The 27683-nt window shown below is 40.5% G+C and overlaps 1 protein-coding gene across 4 annotated transcripts; it reads right to left on the bottom strand.

Moving 5' to 3' along the window:
- Positions 1–251: 251 nt before the first annotated feature.
- RNF20 (ring finger protein 20) lies at positions 252–27460 on the bottom strand. Of its 4 annotated transcripts, none has more exons than XM_040240815.1 (21): positions 27329–27452; positions 26105–26259; positions 23303–23377; positions 20696–20863; positions 20430–20577; positions 20095–20277; positions 16998–17116; positions 12396–12542; positions 12139–12216; positions 11574–11693; positions 10266–10445; positions 9251–9386; positions 8810–8931; positions 8315–8685; positions 6969–7086; positions 6237–6386; positions 3549–3761; positions 2864–2989; positions 2565–2705; positions 1742–1843; positions 252–1484 (listed from the first exon to the last, which is right to left on the bottom strand). In XM_040240815.1, the coding sequence occupies exons 4-21, from the start codon at positions 20810–20812 to the stop codon at positions 1308–1310; spliced, it is 2748 nt and encodes a 915-aa protein (XP_040096749.1). In that variant the 5' UTR covers positions 20813–20863; positions 23303–23377; positions 26105–26259; positions 27329–27452; the 3' UTR covers positions 252–1307. The 4 variants fall into 4 exon arrangements, with proteins under 4 accessions (XP_040096749.1, XP_040096759.1, XP_040096730.1 ...); XM_040240825.1 differs by having other exon boundaries at positions 26105–26251; XM_040240796.1 differs by lacking the exon at positions 23303–23377 and having other exon boundaries at positions 27329–27460.
- Between the last annotated feature and the right edge of the window lie 223 nt (positions 27461–27683).

Genomic DNA, 27683 nt, shown 5'->3' with positions numbered 1-27683 from the left:
TTACCAGAGACATAAAAAAACCTCTGGTTTGCTGATTACCATAAAACTTATCATTTAAGAACTCTCAAACTAAAGTACCAGGCAGCCTGATACCTTCCAGAAAACAAATCATAATCTCCTACTCCCATAACAAACTATGGAAGAGAACTAAATAGTCAAATAAACCATCTTTTAGGGATAAACCTTCCCCAGAACAATCCCAATAAAACAACCGGGAGAAAAGTACTTCAATTAATCAGAGAACTAAATAGTTTAAACACAGCTAGTCTTTTAATCTCAGTTGATTATTTCTGTTCTGAAGAATTTAATTCTAAAACAGCAGGTATAAAATCAACTAATAATGACAAATATAAAAATTTCAAAGGAAAACATGAACACAAAAGCAAACTGAATCCTGCTTTAATTGACGCTTGTGCAGGAGTATAAAGTCCTACGGAAATATTACATAGAATCTTCTGACAACAGGAGTCACAACCACCCCTGTGGAGAGGCAGATGTGAGTAATTCATAGCTCACCAAGGCCTCTCTGCATCAAGTTCCCAGAATACCCACTGGATCTCTTCACCATCTCAGTCCTGTGCCCCAGCCTCTCCCATCTTGATTTCATTATAAGATGAAAGGGGGCTATAGTATTTGAAATCATTCTGGTCTCAAGAAATTTAAAGACATTGATGAGTAGAACATCCAAAACTTAAATAACTGTAACAAGGAAGCCAGCTGACCTTAACAAATTACTCAGCTAGTGTACAGGAGATGGGCTGACTCATCCTGGACATAAATTTCATTAAGGCTTCAAACAGGAATAAGGAGCATGACGATACCATTTTATAACCTAAGTTTACAAGAAGTTTACTGTCCAGATCGAGTACTGCTCAGACCTGCAGATAGCTTATTTCTAAAAGATCACCACCCACTGCAAGCAGCCTCACGTCTCCACTCTTCCTTGTTTCTTTCTCAGTGTCAAAAATACCAATTTGACTTCTTCAGGAGGAATGGACAACCCAAGGTTACACAGGGAGCCTGAAGAAGAGGCTGCAAGTCTAAAAATAGGAAATAAAGCGGGTGGGGAAGACAAAAGTTGTTTGTTTCTAATTCATTCTAAAACCCAAGACTGGTACTACCAATCCGTTCCCCCGGCTGAAGTCATCGAAGTATTAGCGAGGAGAACCTGGACACAGTCTGTGAAGGAAAGGGAGTTGACAGAAGCACTGCCCTGTGGATGACAGTCAAGGCGAGGGGAGGGAGCAGTTCAGTGGTTAATGACTAAGTGCCTGCAGAGCCTGCCCCTCTTCCTCTCCTGGCTTGGATCAACCTATGTAGATGCGATGGAAATCATTGGCACCAAAGGCAGCGTTACACTTGGGACATTTGCGCTGGCGGGTATCGTAGCGGGTCTTCACACACTCAAAGCAGAAAACATGAAAACACTTGGTAAGTACAGCATCCTTTTTACGCATGTTGCAACATGGACAGGTCAGGCGTGCCTAGGAAAAAAAAGGAATCAGAGTCAGAGCAACCGTAAAGGTTTATGACCCAAATGGCTCATGTAGAAGCAAACAATAAGAAAATCCACTGAGCACTAAGATAATAATAGCACCACCCCCCACCCCACTACCAGGATAAACCGTTCTCTGGTTACTTTCATGTAAAGAAGGTCATTTATTCTTCTAATTTGTTAGTAGGCCTTCACAAACATACACACACACACGCACACACAAATCACTGAAGCAGTGTTTCTAACCTTGTAGTCCTTAATCTCCTCCATCAGAATCTCATCACATTTGGGTACATTGTCTGGTTTCTTCGTGGTCTCCAGCTTCCTTCGAAGTCTAGAGATGTCCTCCTGTGATGGGAGAGCGTAACTGTTACTCCCTCAGTCCTGCCATTTGTGAGAAAAATTAAAGACTCCAACTTGAACTTTTGCTGTAGAAAGGACAGACTTTCTGTCCTTTCATGTCTAATTATCTTCTAAGAATGTAGAGAATTACAAATGACAAACTATTTTCTTTAGTTTCAGAGCAAGCAACCATAATCATATCACCAAACTTCAGTTGTATCTAAGTGTATTCAATTCAGTTCTGTGAAAATCCAGTCAAAGAGTTTAGAGAGATTACATTTTTTTAAAAAGGAAAATGATGAAAACTTGATAGGCCACTTTATTTGAAGGCAATTAATTTTAAGCAGAAGATAGACTGGATTGAAATTTACAGATTTACAGCTAAGGCATCCTAAGAAACAGTAGATATGCAAAAAACAGAAAAATTGTAGAACTTTACTCTAAATTTTTTTACTGATAATTCTTTATGATTTGACTAACTCATTCATTTAAATAAGTAAGTACTGATTCCACACCCATTACATGGTAGACACCATGATAGGCTTTAGGGATAATTTTCAGTGAAGAAAACAGACTCTGTCTTGTCACTCAAGGAGTTAAGTAGGAAATTACATACAACAGATCAGTGACTCTTAAAAACTCTTTCTGGACTCTTAAAAACTCTTTCTGGACTCTTCAGAGTCCAGAAAACCCCTACAAGGCAAAAAGGGAATAAAAAACAACTGACCTGGGCCCGTTTGAAATTGAACATATCTTTTTCTTTGGTGACACTGTTCTCTACAATCTCATCCTGAAAATCATGTAGCTTCTTCTGAGCCATCTCCAACTGTGCTTTGAGGTCATCTGCAAGCTGGGCTGCCTCCATTGCCTATGAGGGATGTATAAGTAACATCCTCTTATTAGAGTGAGAAAAAATATGAACCCAAGCCCAAGGAATAAAGCAAACCTGCAATTTCACCAGTGTCATACTTATCTGTTTGTCTGAAGACTAACCATCACATTAGACCACAGAGTAATCCATCGTACCTTGCGTTTATTCATCTCCAAGGCCTGGGTCCTAAGACCCAGCTCCTTCTCCCCTGTGCCAATGTTGCTCTGCAACAGGTGCTCCTTCTCTTCCAGTTTCCTCACTACCTGTAACTGGGCATCAACCTCAGAAAAAGAAAGGAACATTTTAACACAAACAGGAAAGAGAGAGAGGGAAAAAAAAAAAAAAAACTGACCAAGCTCTGTTAATCCACAGGTCCATAAAAGAAACTCTTTAGAAATCTCGAGCTAATACTAATTCTATCCATGAACCCTTTGAATTACACGCAAGACTATGGCAATTTCTCATCCTAACAGTCAGAGGTAATCACACAGCCACTCTTCCAATTTTTCATGCAGCTGTCCAGAAGTTTTTAAGATACACGCACACGCACAAAAGACATACACATTTTTAATACAAAATGGATAAACAAATGAATCCCTTAGTGATATATTTTAGACAATTTTCTATATTGGCAGATTTACATTTGTTTAAACAGCTCATTGTACTCCTCTGTATGAATGTATAATTTATTTACCAATACCCTAATCATATACATTAGTTTTTAGGTTTTTTTTCCTACTATATAAAAAGTGCCACAATAATCATACTTTTACATGTATTTTCATGTAAAAAATGCTCTATTTCAACAGGATTCTGGAAAGCTTTATTCATTCTAGTTACCTGAGTCTTCAGAGTCAAAACTTGGTCTGCCAGCTCCTCCTTCTCTTCTTTCAGCAGCTTATGGATCTGATTGGACTTGATACGCTCTGACATGAGCTTGAAGTTTGCATCATCCTTCTCCCTCAGCTGCTGCATCAAACGGATATTTTGCTCCTGCATATCTTCAAAGGCCTGGCCTGTGACGTCCATCTCAGACAGGAGAGCTTCTTCTTCCTAAAATAAGAAAGAGGAACCTTCATTTTAATAAAATCTTCTAACTCCAAAGACGTGCACACAGGAAATTAAACGTGCTGACTATTAATCTGGAAATAATCAAGTGACAGGGAGAGACAGTTTTTAAGAAGCTTAGTTCTTAGTCACTAGATTAGCCCTAGGAATACAGACCAACCTAGACAGCATACTAAAAAGCAGAGACATTACTTTGTCAACAAAGGTCCATCTAGACACAACTGAGTGACTTCACTTTGACTTTTCACTTTCATGCATTGGAGAAGGAAATGGCAACCCACTCCACTATTCTTGCCTGGAGAATCCCAGGGACAGGGAGCCTGATGGGCTGCTGTCTATGGGGTCGCACAGAGTCAGACACGACTGAAGCGACTTAGCAGCAGCAGCAGCAGTCAAGGCTATGGTTTTTCCAGTGGTCATGTGTGGATGGAGAGAGTTGGACCATAAAGAAGGCTGAGTGCAAAAGAACTGATGCTTTTGAACTGTGGTGTTGGAGAAGACTCTTGAGAGTCTCTTGGACTGCAAGGAGATCCAACCAGTCCATCCTAAAGGAGATCAGTCCTGGGTGTGCACTGGAAGGACTGATGCTGAAGCTGAAACTCCAATACTTTGGCCAACTGATGCGAAGAGCTGACTCATTTGAAATGACCCTGATGCTGGGAAAGATTGAGGGCAGGAGGAGAACAGGACGACAGAGGATAAGATGGTTGGATGGCATGACCGATTCAATGGACATGAGTTTGGGTAAACTCCAGGAGTTGGTGATGGACAGGGAGGCCTGGCGTGCTGCAGTTCACGGGGTCACAAAGAGTCGGACACAACTGAGCAACTGAACTGAACTGAGGAATACAGAAGAAGCCTTGTTATCTGAAACCACTGGCACTGATTATTAGCCTGATACTCACTAGTTCATCTGTATTTGAAGTGAGCTGAGGCAGACAAAAATTATACAAACTGTTATCTAGCAAACTGATCAAGTAGGAGTTGGGTAAGAAAATTTCCACCATACAATCTCATATTTTCTCATACTTCTCCACAATTATAATACTAACTGTAATCTACAAACTTTCCAACATACTGAAAACATCTAAGTTTCATAACAATCTGATAGGTGCAGAACAGTATTCAAAAACACTTTTAGTCTACATTTATCTTATTATAAATTATGAGCATCTTTTTATACATTTATGAGCCATTTATTTTTCTGTGAACTATTCATATCTTTGTTGTTGTTGTTGTTTAGTTGCTAAGTTGTGTCTGACTATAAGCATCAGGCTCCTCTGTCCACAGGATTTCCCAGGCAAGAATACTGGAGCAGGTGGCCATTTCCTTCTGCAGGGAATCTTCCCAACCCAGGGATCAACCCCCACATCTCCTGCATTACCAGGCAGGTTCTTTACTGCTGAGCCACCAGGGAAGCCCTGTTCACATCCTGTGCCTATTCTATTGGGTTTTCAAGTTTTCTTCCCTATTATTTTTGGGTAAATATTTTGTATATTAAAAAGATAAGCCTTTTTGTGAAGAGTTAGAAATATTTTTCCTGTTTGTCATTGATCCTTTGGCTTTGCCGCCACACAGAAGTTTTCTGTGATTTTTTTCCATAAGTCAAAATTATCACTCTTTCATTTTTTTAAGCTTTTATTAATAGTTAAAAAGGTCTTCTCCACTTCAAAATAAAAAAAAAAATTATCTGTTTTCTTCTGGCTCTTTTATAGATTTCTTTAGCACTATATATAACATATATATATATAATATACATATATATACATATATGTTCCATTTGGGAGTTATCCTAGAATACGTAGTGTTCAAATATATGTCCACCATCTTTCCAATATTATTATGTTTTTGCCTTACCACATTTAATTATCTTCCTTTATTCTGCTGAGTTAAAACTCTTTTTTTTCACACATATTAAACACCTATGTGTACTTCAGTCTATTTATGCAGATATATGATTTTTCTAACCATTTTTGGTATGCTAGTAAATTCATTGGGACTTAAAAATAAAGAAATATACGTTCCTTTGAGAAGGCGACAAGTCTCTACAGTGCTGTGACTCAAACTACCACAGTTAACATGAGTTATTTATTTGTAAACTATTTGGGGAACATGTATTTCTTAGCTTCATATAACCATAATGTGTATAAAATTTTATATATTCATTACATCTCCTGATTCCAGATCAGCAAAAAAAGGACAGATTCCTCAATAAACAGTTTCTGAACAACTGGCTATCCATCTGATAATAAGAGTAAATTTCCTTCTTCTCAAATACACCAAAGTAAGTGAATGATGAGAGACTGCAATGTAAAAACAAACAAGCAAATACATAAGAGGAAAAAAATATTAACCAAAAAAAAAAAAACTGGAATGACAGGATAAATTTCACTGTCACTTACTTACTTAAAAAGCAAAACTTACTTTAAAAAGCTCATTAAATAAAGAAAGTATGCCCACCTGCTTGGCCATGGCCAGCTTCTTCTGGAGGTATTCTATCTGCTCCTCTACTGCCCGGATCTTCCTTAAGGCATCTTCATCAGCCATTTTCTTATTCTCTTTTTTCTCCTTATCCTCCAGATCCTTGAGTCTTTGTCTTAAATCTTCCAACTATAGGAGGAAAGGAATCACACAAAAAGAAAAACAAAAAAGCTGTCACACAATTTCAAAAATCAATTAAATCTGTGCACAGATAGAGGGCCCATAAACACCAAAAGAACCTTTACAGAACTGTGAAAGGAGGCAAATGATACATCAGTGCGCTACATCACAGCCCTGCTTTATTACCACTCCATTCCAATATCACACGCTTCTATAAGCAGCATTCTGGAGAACTGCAGATGTACTTTCCTTTAAAATAGTAATTTCACCCTTTTTTTCTAGGCTCCCAAATTTTAAAAGCATAAGGCATTCTTTCCAAAAGTAATCAGAAGAAGAAAGTCAGTATTACCATGACTTATATGGCAAATAGGGGAGCAAAAAGTTTGAAAAGGCTACTCCTATTCCCCATAACTGTCTGATGGAAAATCTGGAAATCTCTATTTTTGATGGTCTTCAAAAGGGAAGAAAATGCTGGAAAGTTTTAAACACTAACTTTAAAGATAAAGAAACTACAACCTTCAGAAGTGTAAAGGAAAATCCCACAAATGAAGATTTCGATCAGAATGACAGTTAACAGCAAGACCAGGTTACCTCTGCCTTAGACTTCTTCTCTGCTGCCATCAGCTGAACCTTGTCTCTCTGCTCCTTTGGGGCAGAACGGTACATATCCAGCAACAGTTTCATCTCCTTTTGGCTCTCCTGCGCTTTCCTAGGATAAGGTGGTGGAGAGGAATGGTATAATAAGAAAACAAAGGGCATCAGATCAAGGGAATTTTGAATTGAGTGAATTATCTTAAACAGTTCTATTTTACACTTTATACAACACATCTAAAAGATAAAACTTTTGCAAAGACTATTAAGAGACTTCTGGACACACTCAGAAAGTATAGAAAAGTAAGTTGTATAAAGGAATCATTTCTCTCTTCAGACCGAATTCACCACCATAAAGTTATAAGATAAGCACTTGTGGCACTTCTTAAACAGGCAAAGTTCTGGGGACCCACTCTTAGAAACTGAGATTATGCAGTCTGGGATGGGGTCCAAGAATGTACTTTAAGTAAATCACTCAGATGATTCTGACACCACACTTGAGAAAAACAACAAAAACAACAACTCTGCCTCAAAGACAGCAAGAGGAAAAAAGAAAAAAAGGAGAAAATTCAGTTTAAAATATACCACTAATTCTAGATTTGACAGTTCAGTGATTAATCATCAGTTAAAGACTAAAACTTTATCTTACTAAACTTTCAAACCTCTTAACAGTCCTTTTTGAACGTTTTAAGGACAGTAGTCCCTCCAATCCAAACATCAATAAAGACTCAACTATGACCAATGCAGAGCAAGAAGGAACCAGTTCTCCCAGCAAAGTTCCTGGCTGTGCAGGAGGAAGTGGGGGGTGATATGTGAGGTTATGGCAGTGTTTCTTGAATCAAAGGTATGCCTTACTGTTTCAGTGACTGCAGCAGTAAACTTCCTAGAAACCTCTTTAAATGATCTGATATATACACAAATTACTTCACCATCAGGCAAAGAGATCAATACTGTTCAAGTTATAGCCATACATATTCCACCTATTATAATTTAAATTATAATGAATGCCAACAACTTGCCCAAATCTAGTAAACAGCAGTAGTTAATGTCCAACAATTCTCATGAGTATTATCTCAATTGTGACATCCTTTTCCTTAATTTGATTCATGAGGAATAAGGCTGCAACAACAGGGTTTACTGAGACCTGATCACTGAACCAGACTATACAACAGCCATGCAGGCCATTGAAATTGTACACTTGATCAAGAACTGAGATCACATTAACTGTACACTTGGTTACAATGAAAATATTACAATTATTGAGTAAGCCATGCCATCATTCAAGTACAACGTCCTAACATTCACTTTAGAGTCAGAAACAGTTACTCTAAAAACACTGCTCTTACTTGAGTTCAATCTTCAACTGTTTGATAATTTCCGCTTCCTTTTTCCTTCCATCATCATGTTTCCCTTTCTCTTTATCCTTAGCAGACTCTCTCTCTTTTTCTGACTCTTTTAGTTTCTGCTTCTCTCGTTCTCGCTCCTTCTCCTTCTCCCGCTCTCTTTCTCGCTCCCTCTCTTTCTCCCTCCTTTCTCGTTCTCGCTCTTCCTCATCGCGTTTGGACTTAATTTCGTTGACCTCCTCCTGAGATGCCTTCGATGCAGCAGACTGGGCGGCTAAGTCCTCAGGATCCTGTTTTAGCTCTGCAGGCTCGTCCTTAGGGTCCTCAGTACTGGACTGAGACTGCAGGAGGGCACTGCCGCTGCGCAGCCGAGTCTGGGAGGGCAGAGGAAGGAAAGCAGCACACACACTTATGGTGACCACACCGTTCTCCTCACCCCAAGACAGCTTTGCAGACTTAGCTGTAAATAATACTTATCCTGCTCCTCCTGATTACTACCTTGTTCAGGTCAGACTGGGCTTCTCTCAGTTTCCGCTTATACCTTAGGACCTCCCCTTTCAGCTGGTGGTTGTGATTCTGGAGGCTACTGATGAGATGGCGCATCTCCCGGTTTATGGGGCCTTAAATACAGCAACAGCAAAGTTAGGAAGAACTGTGACTAGGGCAAAGGCACGAGGAAAGAAAGTGCAGAACACATGAGGGACTTCCAAGAAACAGGAAGAGCTGTCAAAAGGAAGATTCCTTCTTGGAAGATGGAAACAAAGCTGACCAACTTGAGTTAAAACACAAGCACCCAGTCTGAACACCAAAATGAATGACAGAATTCAAGTTCTTGAGGACTCCTGAGCTCCAGTTAGTACTAAAAATCCTGGTGACCATGCTGTCTTTCAAGGAAGGCATGTGCAGCAGAGCCGCAGGGTGGAGCCAGAGTAACGGTACCTGCTTGTTCATTGGCAGCAAGGGTCTGCTCGAATTCTATCCTCAGCATCTCATACTCCTTGCGGACCTGGGCCAGTGTATCTTCCAGCTGGATCACTTCCGTCCTCAGCTTCTTATGAAGACTAACCTCATCTCGCTACACACGGAAAAAGGAACCAAACATTCTTATCAAAATGAGGCAATGTCACCATGTTCTAGGACTATGTTTCCTAAATTTGACCTGTAAGGGTCTAAGAAGACAAAAAGAAAATATCAAGAAAAGAGGGATTCATTCCAATTTAATCAATACATTCAATCAACACTTAGTGAGTACCAGAGAGCTGCACAATACTGATTTGAGAACTGGCAGGAGACTCAAGAAATACAGGAAATCGCTCCTAACTGAGAGTATTACAATTTAGTTGGAGAACTAAAGAATTAAACAGTATATCAATAGTCAAGTAAGATACATTAAATTCATTTGGCAGACATATAGTAAACGACAAACTACCAGAAACATAAACTTAAAGGCTAAGGAAAACGCAGAAGTGAACACATAAATGAAAGTTTCTGCCTTAAAGAAAAATTATTTACATAGCCATGCAGCTTCTATACACCATTCTCCCCCATGCACATAAGACTTCAGCCACACTAAACTATTTTTTTAAAACCTTTCTCCTTTTTCTATCTACCGGTAAGCTTGTATTTATCCTTAAGATTCACACTCCACTTTGGCAAGTGGAATACAGGGCAGGTCCACAGTCTAATCAGATGCTCGGTCTCCTTTATCACTCCTTTATCACTCCTGTTTTGGACATGCTCTATTGCACCACACTGCATTCTACTGGATACTACTCTCCCCATGTGTGTATGATCCTTGATGGCAGGATAGCCACCATCTACCAGAGTAAAGACCTACAGCCACTCTATAAATGTTTGCTGAATGAATAAAAAATTAACTGAGCAAGAAAGAGTAAAAATTATAAAACTTATGAGGGAGAAAGCTTATACACGGAAGGAAAAGCTAGGCTGTTACCTCAATGAGCTCAACCTGACGTTGGTGGGTTCCCCTGGTGCCATGAAGCAGGGTCCGAGCCTCATCCAAGTGTGCTTTCAACTGTAGACTCTCATTGTACAGCACGGAGAACTGTGACTGCATGCAGCGATATTCTGGAGTCTCCTTGACCACTTCCTCCACTGCACTCCGTAATTCCACCTTAGGAGTGCCCGAAGAAAAGAAAAGTCAGAAGCAGAACCTAGGATGCTGGCCAGGAAGCAAAACTCTTAAACTCTCTGATGTCCTGTGCATCTGAGGCAAACTTTGTGAAATACATCTACCTATTCCTCTGGTTACATAGAATCTACCCCAAATCAATTTAGATCCTCCAAGAGGTAGTACCTGGTGCCTGCATTCTTCCACCTGAGGACTGTTTTAATTGATACATGGTGTACACTATGTGTCCAAGGACACTAGAAGAGATCTGTGAAATCAGTCAGATCTAGGGACAGGGAAGAGCACTATGAAATTTGTCAGGATATTTGTTTTAAGAAGATAGTTGAGGACATTGGTCTCTAATCTGTTCTCTTTGTAGACAGTCACAGAGAAAAATACTTTTGATATTGTATCAAAAATACGTATGCTTCTTCTAAGCAACTGTTAAATTATTCTAACACTTCAACAGATTCAACTCAGGCTGTTTGTGTTCTGGTTTTTTTCAGTTCAAACATCTTTATGCATATATCTACTTAGAAACATATCAAATTATAAAAGACAAGTGGTTGCAACTGAAAGAGTGGTGGGAAGACTTTAGGAATCCATTTTCTTCCACCCAAGAACCATGGGAGAAAATTCTAATGGGCAGGTATGAAAATCAACTGACCATCTGATCCTGTGGTCAGAATCACTGACCACAATTCCTTCTCTGTTTTGGTAGTTAGAAACTGCAGGGCTGAATCCTGTGGTACAATCTGGCAGAACTGACATGGGAGTGGCCAGAAGAAAGTACATATAAGCTTCTTGCATATGTCTTGTATACAAGCCCCATTTAAAAAATCCATTTTGGATCATCACCCTAGTTTACCCTACTCCTCATTTTTCTCCAAGGTCCTACATTAGAGCACTTTGATTTAGTCAATGTACCTCTGAAGGCTGCTTTAAATCCTTTTCAGAAGAAGGCAGGGTATAAATATTAAGTAACTATATAACTGAATAGACAGATACAGCAACAAAACTTCTATTTTTTCTCTTCCCTCATAAATTATGATGCTTTATGTTATACTTCATAAATGTGAAGTTATCAGCAAGAAGTTTTATTTTACTGCCCCTCAGAGCTGTGTCTCCTACCTTGAGTTTTTCATTTTGTGAAGTGACCTCCTCAAAGTCTTGCCGAAGTTTCTCCAGCTCACAGTGACGGTTCTGAGCCAACTCTTTGTTCTCCTCAAGCTCCGCATTCATTTCCTCAAACTGGAGAAAAGGAGGAAATAGCAAAATGAGACTAAAGAAAAGGAACTTCTAGATCATTCCCATTCCTAAGCTTCCATCTCCACTGATCCACTCTTCTAGTAAAAACCCACACTGTTACTTGTGAACTTGTGAACACAATCCTAAGTACCTAACTAACAACACCTGCTGCTGCTGTTGTTGTTGAGATGCTAAGTAGCATCTGACTTTTTCAACCCCTTTGGACTATAGTATAGCTTGCTAGGTTCCTCTGTCCAAGGGATTTCCCAAGCAAGAATGCTGGAGTGGGTTGCCACTTCCTTCTCCAGGGAATCTTCCCTATCTGGGGATCAAACCCACATCTCCTGCAATGCAGGCGGATTGCTCACCACTGAGACAGCAGGAAAGCCTAAGGCAATACCTGACACTAGGTCAAAAAAACACATTCTGAGGGCGTCGCTGATTTTACCTTCCGGGCGTTGATGGTGATTGTGCCACCATAGAGACTGCTCCCTGCACCATACACTTTATAACCTTTTGAATTTACCTAGGGAGAAGACAAAGATTCTTTAGTGAGAGACCCTAGAATTTTAGTCTGATAAGCAGAGTACTTTCAAAGGAGCCTGTTTGTCCTCAAGTACTATTAATATTATCCAAGCCCATCCCTTCTGAGTAGACTCCTTAAAATGATTCCAGTCTTCAAACTATGAATAAAACAGCACTTGCCCGTTCTAAGACTTCGGCTAAGTGTCGGTTAAGTCGCTGTTCCCGCTTTCGAATTTTGTCAATATCCCACTGCAGGTCATCGATCATGGACTCCAGGACAGACACTCGTGACTCAGCTGTCTCCACTTTACTCTGCAACTTGGAAAACTACATCCCAAAGACAGGTGTTCAGAAAAATATACCGAAAATAAGACCAAGTTAGAAAAGGAATGCCATACATCCCAAATCCCACAGAATTAACCGTTTACTGTATCATTATAGAAAACATTTAAGTAAGAGATACTTCCCTTTCTTTCAAACATATGAGCATAAAACTGAAATCACAGGTTCTTTCAACAGTTCTGGATTAGTCACAATCAGGAAAACTGTAGAAGTCTCTAAGAACTCTCACAAGGAAAAGACTAAGATTTAGTAATTTTTCTACCTCTGAGAAGCACCATTTCCCTACACAGACCACAAGTCCATCAGAAAATATGTGTTTTTTAAGAGGTAAAAAAGAACATCCTTCATTTTACCAGAAAAAATATTTTAGGAGATTAAAAACTCAAAAGATTTATTTAGAAAAGACAGTTATCTTTACCCTCAACCTTCCCTCCCCACACTCCCACAAATGATAATCCAAAGAGAATGAAAGGAAAACTTCCATTTCCTTTTTCAAGCTGACCCCAGGGCAATCTACAATTAGATGCTATAAAGATACAAAAATCTATGTTGTTCTCTGCTTATTTCGGAGCTATACATAGCTAGTGCTGTTTAATACTCTCATCACCAAACTCACACCTTTCACATCAATCTATGCATATCCTTGTGTTAGTTTTAAAATATGGCTCCAAAATTCTTTGACGGTCCTCCCAACAGCAGGTGAGGTCAATGCCCCAACTTGTTGAATCTGGGTCAATTTGGTGACCCAGTGGAAATGATGCTATGTAACTTCAAGATGTCTGAAAGGCCATTCAGATTCTGCCTGGTATTCTGGAAACACTAATTCTCTTCCTCTAAGGAGAAGCCAATTGCCACATAAGAAGTCCAACTACCCTGAAACAGCCATGATGGGGAGAGTTCTTAGCTAACAGGCTGTATCAACAGCCAGCCATGAGAGCCATCATGGACATCAGGTCAGCTAAGCAAAGCACTGTGCCTCTCCAGCTTAGTATTGCTAAGGTTAGGGAAAGGGCTGGTAAAGGAAGACCTTCTCATTTTGGCAGCACCTAGTTTATATCTTAAAACATGAAAGTTATACTATTTTTTTTTTAACTACAATCCAATTTCTTGATAAGCACCACTATACTACAACCAAGACCTTTTAGAACTCACACCCAAAGAAGATATCCTTTTCATTATAGGGGACTGGAATGCAAAAGTAGGAAGTCAAGAAACACCTGGAGTAACAGGCAAATTTGGCCTTGGAATATGGAATGAAGGAGGGCAAAAGACTGGTCATAGCAAACACCCTCTTTCAACAACACAAGAGAAGACTCTACATATGGACATCATCAGATGGTCAACACCGAAATCAGATGGATTATATTCTTTGCAGCAAAAGATGGAGAAGCTCTGTACACTCAACAAAAACAAGACCAGGAGCTGACTGTGGCTCAGATCATGAACTCCTTATTGCCAAACTCAGTCTTAAATTGAAGAAAGTAGGGAAAACTACTAGACCATTCAGGTATGACCTAAATCAAATCCCTTACAGTGGAAGTGAGAAATAGATTTAAGGCCCTAGATCTGATAGATAGAGTGCCTGATGAACTATGGAATGAGGTTCATGACATTGTACAGCAGACAGGGATCAAGACCATCCCCATGGAAAAGAAATGCAAAAAAGTAAAATGGCTGTCTGAGGAAGCCTTACAAATAGCTGTGAAAAGAAGAGAAGCAAAAAGCAAAGGAGAAAAGGAAAGATATAAGCATCTGAATGCATAGTTCCAAAGAATAGCAAGAAGAGATAAGACAGCCTTCCTCAGTGATCAATGCAAAGAAATAGATGCAAACAACAGAATGGGAAAGACTGGAGATCTCTTCAAGAAAATTAGAGATATCAAGGGAACATTTCATGCAAAGATGGGCTCGATAAAGGACAGAAATGGTCTGGACTAACAGAAGCAGAAGATATTAAGAAGACGTGGCAAGAATACACAGAAGAACTGTACAAAAAAGATCTTCACAACCCAGATAATCACGATGGTGTGATCGCTCACCTAGAGCCAGACATCCTGTAATGTGAAGTCAAATGGGCCTTAGAAAGCATCACTACGAATAAAGCTAGTGGAGGTGATGGAATTCCAGTGGAGCTATTTCAAATCCTGAAAGACGATGCTGTGAAAGTGCTGCACTCAATATGCCAGAAAATTTGGAAAACTCAGCAGTGGCCACAGGACTGGAAAAGGTCAGTTTTCATTCCAATTCCAAAGAAAGGCAATGCCAAAGAATGCTCAAACTACCGCACAAGTGCACTCATCTCACATGCTAGTAAAGTCATGCTCAAAATTTTCCAAGCCAGGCTTCAGCAATATGTGAACTGTGAATTTCCGAATGTTCAAGCTGGATTTAGAAAAGGCAGAGGAACCAGAGATCAAATTGCCAACATCCGCTGGATCATGGAAAAAGCAAGAGAGTTCCAGAAAAACATCTATTTCTGCTTTATTGACTATGCCAAAGCCTGTGACTATGTGGATCACAACAAAATGTGGAAAATTCTGAAAGAGATGGGAATACCACAGCAGCTGACCTGCCTCTTGAGAAACCTATATGCAGGTCAGGAAGCAACAGTTAAAACTGGACATGGAACAACAGACTGGTTCCAAATAGGAAAAGGAGTACATCAAGGCTGTATATTGTCACCCTGCTTATTTAACTTATATGCAGAGTACATCATGAGAAATGCTGGAATGGAAGAAGCACAAGCTGGAATTAAAATTGCTGGGAGAAATATCAATAACCTCAGATACGCAGATGACACCACCCTTATGGCAGAAAGTGAAGAGGAACTAAAAAGCCTCTTGATGAAAGTGAAAGTGGAGAGTCAAAAAGTTGGTTTAAAGCTCAACATTCAGAAAACTAAGATCATGGCACCTGGTCCCATCACTTCATGGGAAATGGATGGGGAAACAGTGGAAACAGTGTCAGACTTTATTTTTGGGGGCTCCAAAATCACTGCAGATGGTGACTGCAGCCATGAAATTAAAAGACGCTTACTCCTTGGAAGAAAAGTTATGACCAATCTAGATAGCATTTTGAAAAGCAGAGACATTACTTTGCCAACAAAGGTCCGTCTAGTCAAGGCTATGGTTTTTCCAGTGTTCCTGTATGGATGTGAGAGTTGGGACTGTGAAGAAGGCTGAGCACTGAAGAATTGATGCTTTTGAACTGTGGTGTTGGAGAAGACTCTTGAGAGTCCCTTGGACTGCAAGGAGATCCAACCAGTCCATTCTGAAGGAGATCAACCCTGGGATTTCTTTGGAAGGAAAGATGCTAAAGCTGAAACTCCAGTACTTTGGCCACCTCCTGTGAAGAGTTGACTCATTGGAAAAGACTGATGCTGGGAGGGACTGGGGGCAGGAGAAGGGGACGACAGAAAATGAGATGGCTGGATGGCATCACGGACTCGATGGATGTGAGTTTGAGTGAACTCCGGGAGTTGGTGATGGACAGGGAGGCCTGGCGTGCTGCAATTTATGGGGTCGCAAAGAGTCGGACACGACTGAGCAACTGAACTGAACTGATACTAAAACCCCTTTGAAGGCTGATGAGAAGTATTATTAAACTTCCCAGATGATTCCCATGCAACCAGCCCTGTGTGTACCTTGGCACTGGAGTTTCAGAAACAGGGTATAATGAAGAACATGGGATTTAAAGTTAAACAGACCAACATCTGAATCACAGTCCAATCACTTTCTGGCTGTATGCCCTCAGACCAGTCACCAATTTCTCTGAAAGTGTTTCCTTAGCCATAAGATGAGAGCTATTTGACCATGGGAGATAACACTCATAAAGTACTTAAGTGCCAGGCACTAAATACATGGTAACTATTAATTTATAAGCCTAAGAGTTGGGTGGTCAAACTAAGGTAGGTCAAATTTCAGCACAAGGCTTATCACCACTTTGTCTCAGTCATTTTATATAAATAAACACCCAAATCTTGACACAGTTTGCTTATGGTGCTATGTGTGTCCAAGTTTGGACTAAAAACCCACATTTCTCAAGTTCATGGATCATTATAAATGCAATATTTCTTACTGTTTCTTTCTCAGATAAATTTCTACCAACCCATTCCTCAGTAACATTGTACATGGTCTTTTGGACTAATTTAATATTTGGGGGTTTGGTGTGTTGTTTTGCAAAACTTCATGATGGCAATTCTTCCTAAAAACTAAAATCCTACAATGTCTATTTAAACAAAGTCAAGGAGAAACATTCGATTCCTTCCTTCCCTTAAACCTTTCCTCGGGTTTTGATTTCTCAGAGCTGGTTGCTTTAACCTGCCCTTCAAAACATCAAAGCAGGCTTTCCGGAGTAAGGCGACCTTGAAAGCACTCAGCACTCTGAGTCAACGCCTGGCACAGCCCACTGGAAACCGCCACCTGCTTTCTGGTCAGGTACCTCCTGAGACATGGTGCAATGCTTCTCCTGAAGGAGGTCTGTCAGTTCTTGGAGCCTCGTGTTCTCTTGCGCAAGGAAGGAATTCAGCTCCTGCACTGCTTCCTCCACCATCAGATTGTCTGAAGGAGAAGAACTGTACTTTAGTTTAGCAGCTATGGTGTCACATTTCACAACTGTCTATCCCGCCAAAGCATTCATGTGCGAGCTCACTTCACCTTCCTGGAAACTTCAAGAAATAGCTGGCTTTTAAGATCTTCTCATGACAGATTAAGTACCCAGGCTTGCTTAGAGGGCTTAGTAAAGCCCTTGCTCAAGAAAATCAGTCAACCTTGTGCTTCTGCAGAGGTAGACAGAGGCAAGGTCACCTAACGCCCATCCCTTTCTATGAAACCAAATTGCCTTGTGAAAAAAAATGGAGAGGGCCCTACAACTTTATTCAGATAAGGAACGGTCACCCCCAAAAACTGCATTTTAGACTTGTAGACAAGACAGAGTATCTCTAATCAGTCTCAGACTTAATGGTAGTAAAATTCTGTTTTCTAAGGCTATCACAAATTCCTGCTGCTGCTGCTGCTGCTAAGTCGCTTCAGTCATATCCGACTCTGTGCGACCACATAGACGGCAGCCCACCATCCCTGGGATTCTCCAGGCAAGAACACTGGAGTGGGTTGCCATTTCCTTCTCCAATGCATGAAAGTGAAAAGTGAAAGTGAAGTCACGCAGTCATGTCACCCTCTTAGTGACCCCATGGACTGCAGCCTACCAGGCTCCTCCGCCCATGGGATTTTCCAGGCAAGAGTACTGGAGTGGGGTGCCATCGCCTTCTCCGATCACAAATTCCTAGTATTCACTAATAGCGAAATGAAGCCTCTCTCTATTGGCAGAGAAGGGAAGGGCACAGCAGAGAGCAGCAATTTCACTGTTCAAAAGGGCATCTATAAAATCATGAAGAATAAGGACAAGAGCATAGGATTACTTATCATATTCTGGAATACTATGCTAGATGTATTCTGGAGGCTCAAGAATTGAAATGTATAGTGTTATTTACAAAGAAGGAAGTACACCCATAGAACTTAACATACCAAATTAGTATGTTTAAAATTAGAGTCATAAATACTATAGCTGAAATCCTCTCGGGTGATACTGACCTGATACTCTCAGGTGATATACTGACCCTAGAGACAGTTATCAGGAAGTAAAACTGGCATCACTCTTAGAAATGTAACACAGGTCAGTCATGTGGTGGTTTTCACGGTTTTCAACCAAGATTACCTGTCAGCATCACCTGGAGAACCTTTAAAATTAGATACTTACCTAGGACTCATCCTATACCTGCTAAATAAGAATACACATGGGCAGGGCCAAAAAAGAGTATGCACCAAAAACTCTCAAGAGTGATTCTGATTCAAAACCTAAGGTAAGAACTTGGGGCTGAATTTTAGTCCTCTTAATATCCTAAGATATTGAAAACAGGGCCCAGAATATAATAAGAGCTCAATAAACATTTAGTGACTTAATAAACAAACTGATAAATGCAATTCTATTGAATCAAGCGCCAAATAAACATGAGGGAAAAATGAACGGCCAAAAGTTAGAGTTGATGCTACAATTCACACTTTACACATCTTTGTCTATTAGAACATTCAGCTAATCAATGGCAACTATCTTTCATGTTATAAATAATAGCAGCTTAGCAGTTTGTAACTTGTACTGAATGTTTTTACTTTTTACCTTGACCTCTACCTTAAAATGCATGCCATCAAAAGGCATAATTTTAAAGTACCATTTAATGCACTACTCTTTTTAATTCCTTTTTAAACACAGTAATTCCTTTCTTGATATTCATTTATAAAATCAAGTTTATCAATGACATAGCCTCTGCATATGGCATTCTGTCTAATATGCACATGGATATACCATATGTATTATACCATATTATACATATAATATACATATATACATAATTATAATAATATAATATACATATCACATAATTATAATATACATACAATATGTATAATATGGTATAATACATATTATACCATATGTATTATGGTATGTCCATGTGCATATTGTTTAATAATACCTCCTAACTATTCAAGTAGAGCTAAGGGAGAAAGAAGTAACACACAACTCAGCTTACATTAGATGACAGGGAAGATTTATAGCCATTCATTCACCATTATATAAGCTCCAACTAGACACCAGAAACAGGGCAAGAAAATGGAGAAACAAAGAGTAAGGCGAGACAGTGCACCAAGAGGCATAGCTGGGAACACACAAAGTAGATATAACATATGAGCACAAAAGTCTAGGAGGACACAAAGAATACTATTTACAATGGCTATCTCTGGAAAAGTAAGATGGGAGGACTTTTGTGACTTCTGATTTGCATATCTTGAAACAAGTATCTGTTATAAATAATAAAATACAGGAACACACAAACACATTATTAGAAAAACAAAAGAAACTTTTGAACACAAAATTTTACCAAGTCCTTAATATGCCTCTCCTCCTAATTCTATTGATTAACTTGGCCTAAGTATCTTTAAAAACAAAATTAAAGAATAAGAAAATTCTTATTTTTCCCAGCCAGTGATTCAACTTCCATTATATTTGAAATATCTCTCTCAGAAATGAAAGGTTAAACATCTTAATGATAATCAGAGAAATTAAAATATTACAACTAGACCATGATTATTATTTAAAGCATGAAGTCAGGACATTTAATAAGATGCAACCTAGCTACACAAGTAGTTAACTACACTATACAAATATAAGTGTCTGCATTAACTCTGAATAGTAACATAAAATAGAAGTTTTATTTCAAATAGACACTTTTCCATTCATGTATCTTGTTTTACCTTTTTAAACACTGAGATCTAACAATTCTAAAACCTGAGCCAACTTTGAAAATTACAAGAGATAACAGAAAAACAAAAAACAAGAACAGATTAAAACTGACTTTAGGATGTTTAATTAAAAATAAAGATATAAGTTTGAAAATCATGTGTAAGTTTGAAAACTACAAACTCACACACAAAGGTGAGTTCCTAGTCCTCCCCCTCTGCTCCCCGTCTCTCGGGTTTTGCCTCACCTCCACTGTTCAGCTTCCGTGATAAGAGCTCCACCTTTTCTTGCAGTTTATCATAGACGGTCACAATCTGGGACACCGCTCGGCGGGAGGACTCCACACGCTCCTGCAGCTGAGATTCCATCTCTTCACTGGAACTGCTGGCCAAAGTAGCAAGGAAAGAGAAAGCTGGCTCTTGCCCTTCCCCTGAGGACACAGGGGGAAAAAAGAAGCCCCTAAAATTATAAAACTGCAAATATCAAAATCTACTTTTTCCCCTCAGATGGAGAGCCTCAAAGCGAAGCCCTACTTCAAACACCCAGAAAGCACGCAGCGGTAAACTTGTCACGAACACTCACCTCTCTCTCGGTCATCTTTCCGTTCTTGATTGCTATCAGAGTCTGGTTCTGGCTCGGGCACAACAAGGGCTTTTCTCTCTGTGAGTAGGTCTCCCAAACCTTGCTCCAGATCATAACGCTTAAGGATGATACGGATGTTTTCATCAAACTAGAGCAGAGGAGGTACATTATGAAGATACAAAAGGAAGCAACTTTGGAAATAAAGAGAAGGCTAAGGAGAACTACAATGCTCAAACCAAAACCTGAGTAAATTAACAAGCTACTACCTGACTCCAGTACCGGTTGACAATCAATAGTGAGGCATCATCAGTGGCCTGTCTTCGTTCCAGTTTTTCAATGTGTTCACGGAGTTCATCTTCGATGGCCTGCCGTTGATCCAGCATTTCTGCCAGTTTGCGATTTTTGGTTTGCAGTGTTCGAATGTCTAACTCCTCCTGCCCCAGGAAACCAATTTTATTAATCTCCATAAAGAAATTAAACATATCAGCTGTTAAACTCAACAAGGGCTAATAAGTGGATAAGAAGTAATAGCAGAAGAAATAAATACATGTCTGTTACGAATGGAGGAAAAAATGACATATACAAATACACTAGAATCTTGACCTCAGCTCACTGTTCTAGTCACATGTACACATACAGAATACTGCTACTGGGAGGCTCCACCATCCAGCCAGATCACCCTCTACCCCAATCAGTCATCTTCTCTCCTAAGGACTGCTCTTCATTCATCCAAGGCTTTGTCAACCAAGTTCCTGTCCCTACAAGTTCTGTATCCCAGTCCCTGTCACTACATCTAGTGACTTCAATATACATTTGGACATGTCCACAAGTGCACGAGCCATCTAATCCTCTAGCATCTATACTGTTAGCATTTTGAATTCCTTAACTTCAATGATTACCTCCATCACTGTGCCTGACATTTCAAAAGCCATAGCCTAGATTTCTGTCATATCTGGAACTGTGCCACATCTGAAATCTTAAATTCCAACTTCCCATTCCCTGAATCTTCCATTCCCTGATATCTTCTTGGATGTCTCATGACCTTAGCCTAACATATTAGGCTTCATCTGGATCTCCAAAATATTGAGTTTTCTCCTTTCTTCTCTGTCTCCACTATCTTCCATACCTTGACTATACTCTATTGTATACTCCTTCACACTCCAGCTTACCGGGCTCCTCAAGTTCTCAACCTTTAATCTTTTTATTCTATTTCTGCACACAAACCCCAGTCTGAATCAATCCACATATTGGACTCCTCCTCTCCTACACCCAGTATGATGAGACTTCTACATAAGGTCATTAAACTAGAGAGACTGGCACCTTTATAAAGTGAGTTCTAACCTGAACAGATTTCATCATTTGTCCAAAAATGTTTCTTTCTTTGACAAGTAAACTAGCTCCTATTCTACATCGAAGCAGAGTCAAACTACGAAACCCTATCTGCTCTCAAATCACACTAAGCAGATGACTTTGCTTCCTATTTTAAAGAGAAAATAGAAGCCATCAGATGGAGAGTTCTTCAATTCCCCATCTCCTAGATCCATTCACACAGTTTGCCGACCTATGCCCATACTCTAAAACCTCAACTTGTGCTCAGCATCAGGCTTTCTTTTGTTTCTGCAAAAATGTCACTTCATCAATACCAGTGTACCCCTCAGGACCTTTAACCTCTCTCTGAGGAGAAGCTGATGGGGGTTCGGGGGGTAGCGAGTAGGTAGGAAGAACCTCAGGCAAAGAAACAGCGTGTTGAAAGGATTATGCTTTTACTTTACCTAGAAATTAATGACTATTTTAAAGTAAGAATCATTTATTAGAGCACCAATTTCTTGTTTCCCTTTAATTTTCTCTCTTCTATTTGATTAAACATTCTTGATATACCAAAAGAGTCAACAGTTTCCCAACTGTACCAGCTTATGAATACTATTAATAAATGACATCTTTTAACTTTTCTGAATATCACCTTTGCCTTCTTACTCCACCTGAAACCTGGATGAGAACATTGTTTCCCTACAGGCTTCTCCAGTGGTGGCTGTTTCTCTCCCATACCCTTTGAAGCCCTGGGCCTGGAGACAGGCAGGTGTCCTCCTTATTCTCCACTGCCACTTCTAAGCCACTATCTATTTGCTCCCTAAAACCTCCTAGCTTTGCAGATCATGCCACTGGTCTGGACCACCCACCACCCTTACCTTGCTGCACTCATCTACAAACGCCCACGTCACTTCTCCACATTTCCTGAAGATTTAGCACCTGACATGTCATCACTCTCTCCAATCCTACTCAGGTTGTACTTCTTACTAATTTCAATTCCCATACAGATGATCTTTCTTGAATCTCAGATCCTGTAACCTGACCTCCTCTCCTCCAATGATCTTGTCCTTTAGCTCCCTCGGCCACCAAACTCCCAGTTAGTCTTAGTCTTAGCTATACTTGGATGTTCTCTATAAACTCAATTTCCAACACCTCATTCTCCACAATTTTGTAACTCACTCTCTCTAGGCTTCTGACTCCATCCACTCTTCAGCAACTCCAGGATCTACATACCAATGGTCCTACACCTTCATCCTAAACCTACGTCCTTCACTCCTCTTACTTCCTTGCTTCCTTCTTAATCAAACTTAAATTCCGTGACTAGTCACACTGTTTTATAACCTTCTCCTCCCTTATTCTATATGTGCCTGCTAAAAACCCCAACCTTGGTAGCGTCCAATTCTCCACCTATATCCATGAAGCTGAATGGGACTAACAAAATAAATAAATAAATAAAGCACCATGTTGACTGGCCTCAGTTTAAACTCAAGTGGGTTCTTGGTGCTGTCCAGCAACTCTACCCCATCTCTCTAGTCCATTCTCTCTTCAAGATGACTACTTCGTACCTTCTCCTGTCTCTTCACACCTCCAAAACTTTCTCCCCCATCCTCACTCTCAGATGAGTCTTGCTTCTGATTTCACTGAAAAAAAATAGAAGCAATCAGAAAAGCATGTGCACATCTATTACCCACAAGCCCAACTACTGACCTGCTTATATTTGAACCCACATCCCTTGTGTTCCTCTCCTAGTTAAGGGCCCATCCCCGCCTTGTGCATTATATTACATTCTCTCTTCTGTTCAAGAGAGAGAACAGAACCAGTAATTGCTTTCTCTCTCTCCTACATCATCAAGTTTATGCTTAGTCGCTCAGTTGTGTTCGACTCTTTGCGACCCCATGGACTGTAGCCCACCAGGCTCCTCTGTCCATGGGAATTCTCCAGGCAGGAATACTGGAATGGGCAGCCATGCTCTCCTCCAGGATCAAATTTATCCTATCAAATCATTTCACCAATAAATAAAAATGCCATAATATCTCCTACTTTAAAAACACAAAAAACAAAAACTTCCCTCAACCCCCGATTTCCCTTGGGCTGGGGCCCCATTTTCTTGGTTCTACTTTACATCAACACTCCTCCAAAGCAACATCTCTACCTCTTTCCCCTAATTCTTCTCCTCACACATTCTCTTAAGCTCACTGTAATCAGGCTGCCATTGCCACCATTCCACCAATGCAGTTCTTGTCGAGTCTCCAGCGTAATTTCTATTACTAAATCTAAAGTCTCAGTCCTTCCCTTTCTCAACCCATCAGGAGCCCCTGATCAACTCCTTCTTGAAACTCTTTCTTCCTTTGGCCTCTGGGATCCCACCCTCCCTTGTTCTCCTCCTACCTCAGTGGCCCCTCTTTGGTCAGCCTCTTCTCATCTCCTTGACATGAAGTGTTGCTGCTCCAGGGCCCTGTTCTCAGACTTCTTTATCTATGCTTGTTCCTTACAGGAGAGCCTATAGTCTCATGGATTTAAATTCCATCTACAATGCTTCAGAAATGTTCAGCTTTAGCCAAGACCTCTCCACAGACTGCAGATCACCTCATCCAACTACCTGTCCACTCATAGGTCTAATAAATACCTCAGACTTATAGTCCAATATCAAACTTATGATTGCTCCCCCACAGCTCCCTAAAATCTGCTCCTTTCATATACCCCCCTAGCTCAGCTTGTGAAAACTCCATACTTCTAAAATCCTGGGTTCATCTTGCCTCCTTTCTTTCATACCCTTCATCCAATCCACGAACAAATCTTGTTGACACTATCTTCACAATGGCCTGAGCCACCATGATCCTTCATCAAGATTATTGCAACAGTCTTCTACATATAGCAGACACTTTTTCATCCCATGCCAGACTTCAGCACAGCTCTGGTGGACAGCTCCAGTCACACCACCAGTGTTCCCACTTGAAGCATACCATGCAGTCTCAAAGTTTTTTGTTCCACAATCTCAGCTGGTTTACAACAGAAACCCTGAAGTGCAGAAGAGAAGTTATTGCCTTCAAGGGCAACTGTCAACCAGCTGGGGCAGGATCAGTGGATACGTGCCCCAGCTCCCCACCCTTAGACAGGAAGAACAGGAGGGAGAAGAGAGACAAGGAATGAGGGAACAATTGTGTTAACTGAACTCCTTCTTATAAACTTAGCTCCCTTATGGTCTTTTCTCAAAACCTAAGTCAGAGCATGTTACTTCCCTGCTTAAAACCTTCCAGTGGCTCCTTACTGCCTTCTGGATAAAGTCCAAACTGGGATGCGTGTTTTGTGCATCCCTTAGCATATGTAGTTATCTCTGGGAAGAGCACATTTTCCACTCTATCATAACAGTCTGTTCTTTTCTCAGTGCCAACCTACAAACTGAAGTCCAGGAGCTGTCCTTAGTGTAAAGCACAGTGTCTGGCAAATAACAGATGCTCAACAAATATTTATGTTTATCGAATGAAAAAACGTCCCTGGATGCATGACATGAGACAGTCCCAAGACAAAATCACCTGCTGGCAATAGCATGCTGATGAATCCCAGACAGCAAACCCAGAAATAATGTTTCATCAACAATTTACTCTGAATGTTCCTATTACTCTCTGATCCTCAATTTCAAAAAGCAGACATGGTTTTGTAGGCTATACAAATGTAAAGCATTTTTACACCATATCCCTATGGTTAAGTTCCAAAATACAGACTCCTTACCTATTATAGTGAGTTTATGGTGTCTAATGGACATATAACATTACTATAAGTTTTTGGTGTATAATTGTCTAAAAGAATTGACAACTCCATAACAATAAGGATGATATCTATTTTACTCACCATCATAAACACAATATCTAGCCCAATGAAAACTATTAACAGATTACATACACTGAGTACTTACCATGAAGTAACGTTCCTTAACAAGAACCCTTTCATTTCCTCCTCTCAAAACCCCAATGAGGTAGATACTATGATTACATTTTACAGACAAGGAAATAAGAAGGCACTCTCTCAATGATTGATTCTGCTACACTGCCTCTTAGTACCTGGCCCCTTAGTTTCCAATGAATGAAAAATCAGTGTATAGCTTCCCACTGCTAAATAACTACAATCAATGCTGAATCTGGCACCAGACTCTTCAAAGAATATGAATATACCTTTAAAAACAAAGATCAAATGTCATTATATTTCTTTTTCAGAAATGAGCAACACATTATTTCATCTACTTTTGGCTGTTTTATCTCCTTCTTCTTTTCAAATCAACTTCCCTTACTCCAAAAGGCTTCCATAATTATTACTTCTAGGTTGCAACTGACAGAAGAAAAGCACACTCTCATAGCATTATTTCCACATACCGTTGAAGAGACACCCCCAAGTTTAATGGTTTCCACCGTGGTCCCTGAATCTTCAACAGCTGTCTTCTTCTCTGGAGGCACAGATGTGCCAGGCTCTCCAGCTGCTCTTTTATTTCCAATTCCTGACATCTTGGCACAAGATGATAGCTGTTTTCCTGGAGAGAAAAAAAATCTTAGGTAAGATAGGCAAGGAGAGCAACTAGAGTCAATCTATGATGTAAAAACTAGCAACTTTTCCTGTCAATCCTTTAACCCGGGTCCATTAATTCCACACTTAGCAACATGATCCTCAAGTTCCTCTTGGAAAGAGAAAAGTAAATTGTGAAGTAAGAGTCGCAGCTCAATTTACAGAACTACAAAGTTTTAAATAGGATGCTACTAAAATACAAGATAACAGGCAAAGGAGGAAGAAACTTAGAAAATTTTCAGGCATTTCATTTCCTGAAATGCCAACATCTGAAAATATAGTTTGATTTAGAAATATAGAAAATCAGTTAATTCTACAGTGTTGGGAGAATCGGAGAGCTGGAAGAGACCTGGGAGATGTCTACTTTATTAATACTGAACAAGCCATATATCATCTCTGAGCCTCAATTTCCTAAAGCAGAAATAACAACAGTATACGCTTCCTATGCTCCTCATAAGGAATGAATAAGTACAGAAAGACTTTAGCATAAGGCCGAGCACGAAGCATGCACTCAGCAATGCTAACTCTCATTTTTATATTTGCAGTTTCCCTATTTCTAAACGCTCTCCCCACGAATTTGTGTCACCCCAGAGAAGCTAGATCTGGGTGTGAATCCCAGTACTAACTCTTAGAGAGCCGTGCTGCCTTGGAAAGGAATTCTTGATATGCACAATGCAAGTGACCACATACTCTCTCTGCTCTACTCGTCTCCCAAGGTTTCGGAGCTCAAAAGAAGCGGAATAGATGCTAAAGCACTTTGCTACTGAAGGTATCAGCCCTGCCATCACCGAGACGACACACAACTCTGCTTCCAACTGAAGCTCCAGGAGAAGGGTATCGGTGGCAGCAACCTGAGTGGGACCTCGCCTGGAGAGAGAGGAGGAGGACAATGGCTTCAATCCGACTACAGAGGGGCCAAGGACCCCAGCCTTCGGAGAGGCCAATTACAGGCCTGGGAGAGGGAGGCCTTGGAGCGGAAGAGGGTGGGGATTCCCGTTGCCCGCTGAGTCCCGTCCCGCCCTTGGCCGAGATCTGACCTGAGTTCTTCCAACTTGCGCCGCCCGGGAGTGGAACTCGGGGCAGTTATTCACCAAGGTCCGCGTAGCCCTCCCACCTCTCACCCCTAATCCACAAGTGAAGACCCAGCGAAGCTTCCGGGAGGCGGGGCCAAGGGGAGGAAGAAGGGAAAGAAAAGAGGAAGTCGCTTCAATCTGGCAGCGTGAAGGACAAGACTCAACCGGGCGGAAGTGACGCGAATCGAGGGCGCCCCGCTTCCGTAAGTAAGCACCGTTTAGCCCCTCTTGGGCACCCGGCAGCCGCTATGTAGAGGCCTCGCTGACGTCAGAGGAAACGTCCCAGATTTTTTCCCGTTTGTTAACCGTTGCTGCTGCG

The sequence above is a fragment of the Oryx dammah genome, unplaced genomic scaffold (genome assembly GCF_014754425.2).
Source record: "Oryx dammah isolate SB20612 unplaced genomic scaffold, SCBI_Odam_1.1 HiC_scaffold_1, whole genome shotgun sequence".
Lineage (NCBI taxonomy): Eukaryota > Metazoa > Chordata > Mammalia > Artiodactyla > Bovidae > Oryx > Oryx dammah.
This window is presented reverse-complemented; position numbering and strand designations above follow the sequence as displayed.

Bases quoted from the DNA above. Each gene is read 5' to 3' on its own strand.
- RNF20 (XM_040240796.1), bottom strand. From the start codon at position 26,233: ATGTCAGGAATTGGAAATAAAAGAGCAGCTGGAGAGCCTGGCACATCT. The intron at 12,543-16,997 runs GTACCTGACCAG...TTTGGGATGTAG, and splicing joins ATTGCACCATGTCTCAGGAG to TTTTCCAAGTTGCAGAGTAA. The intron at 12,217-12,395 runs GCAAGTGCTGTT...TCTTCTCCCTAG, and splicing joins TAGCCGAAGTCTTAGAACGG to GTAAATTCAAAAGGTTATAA.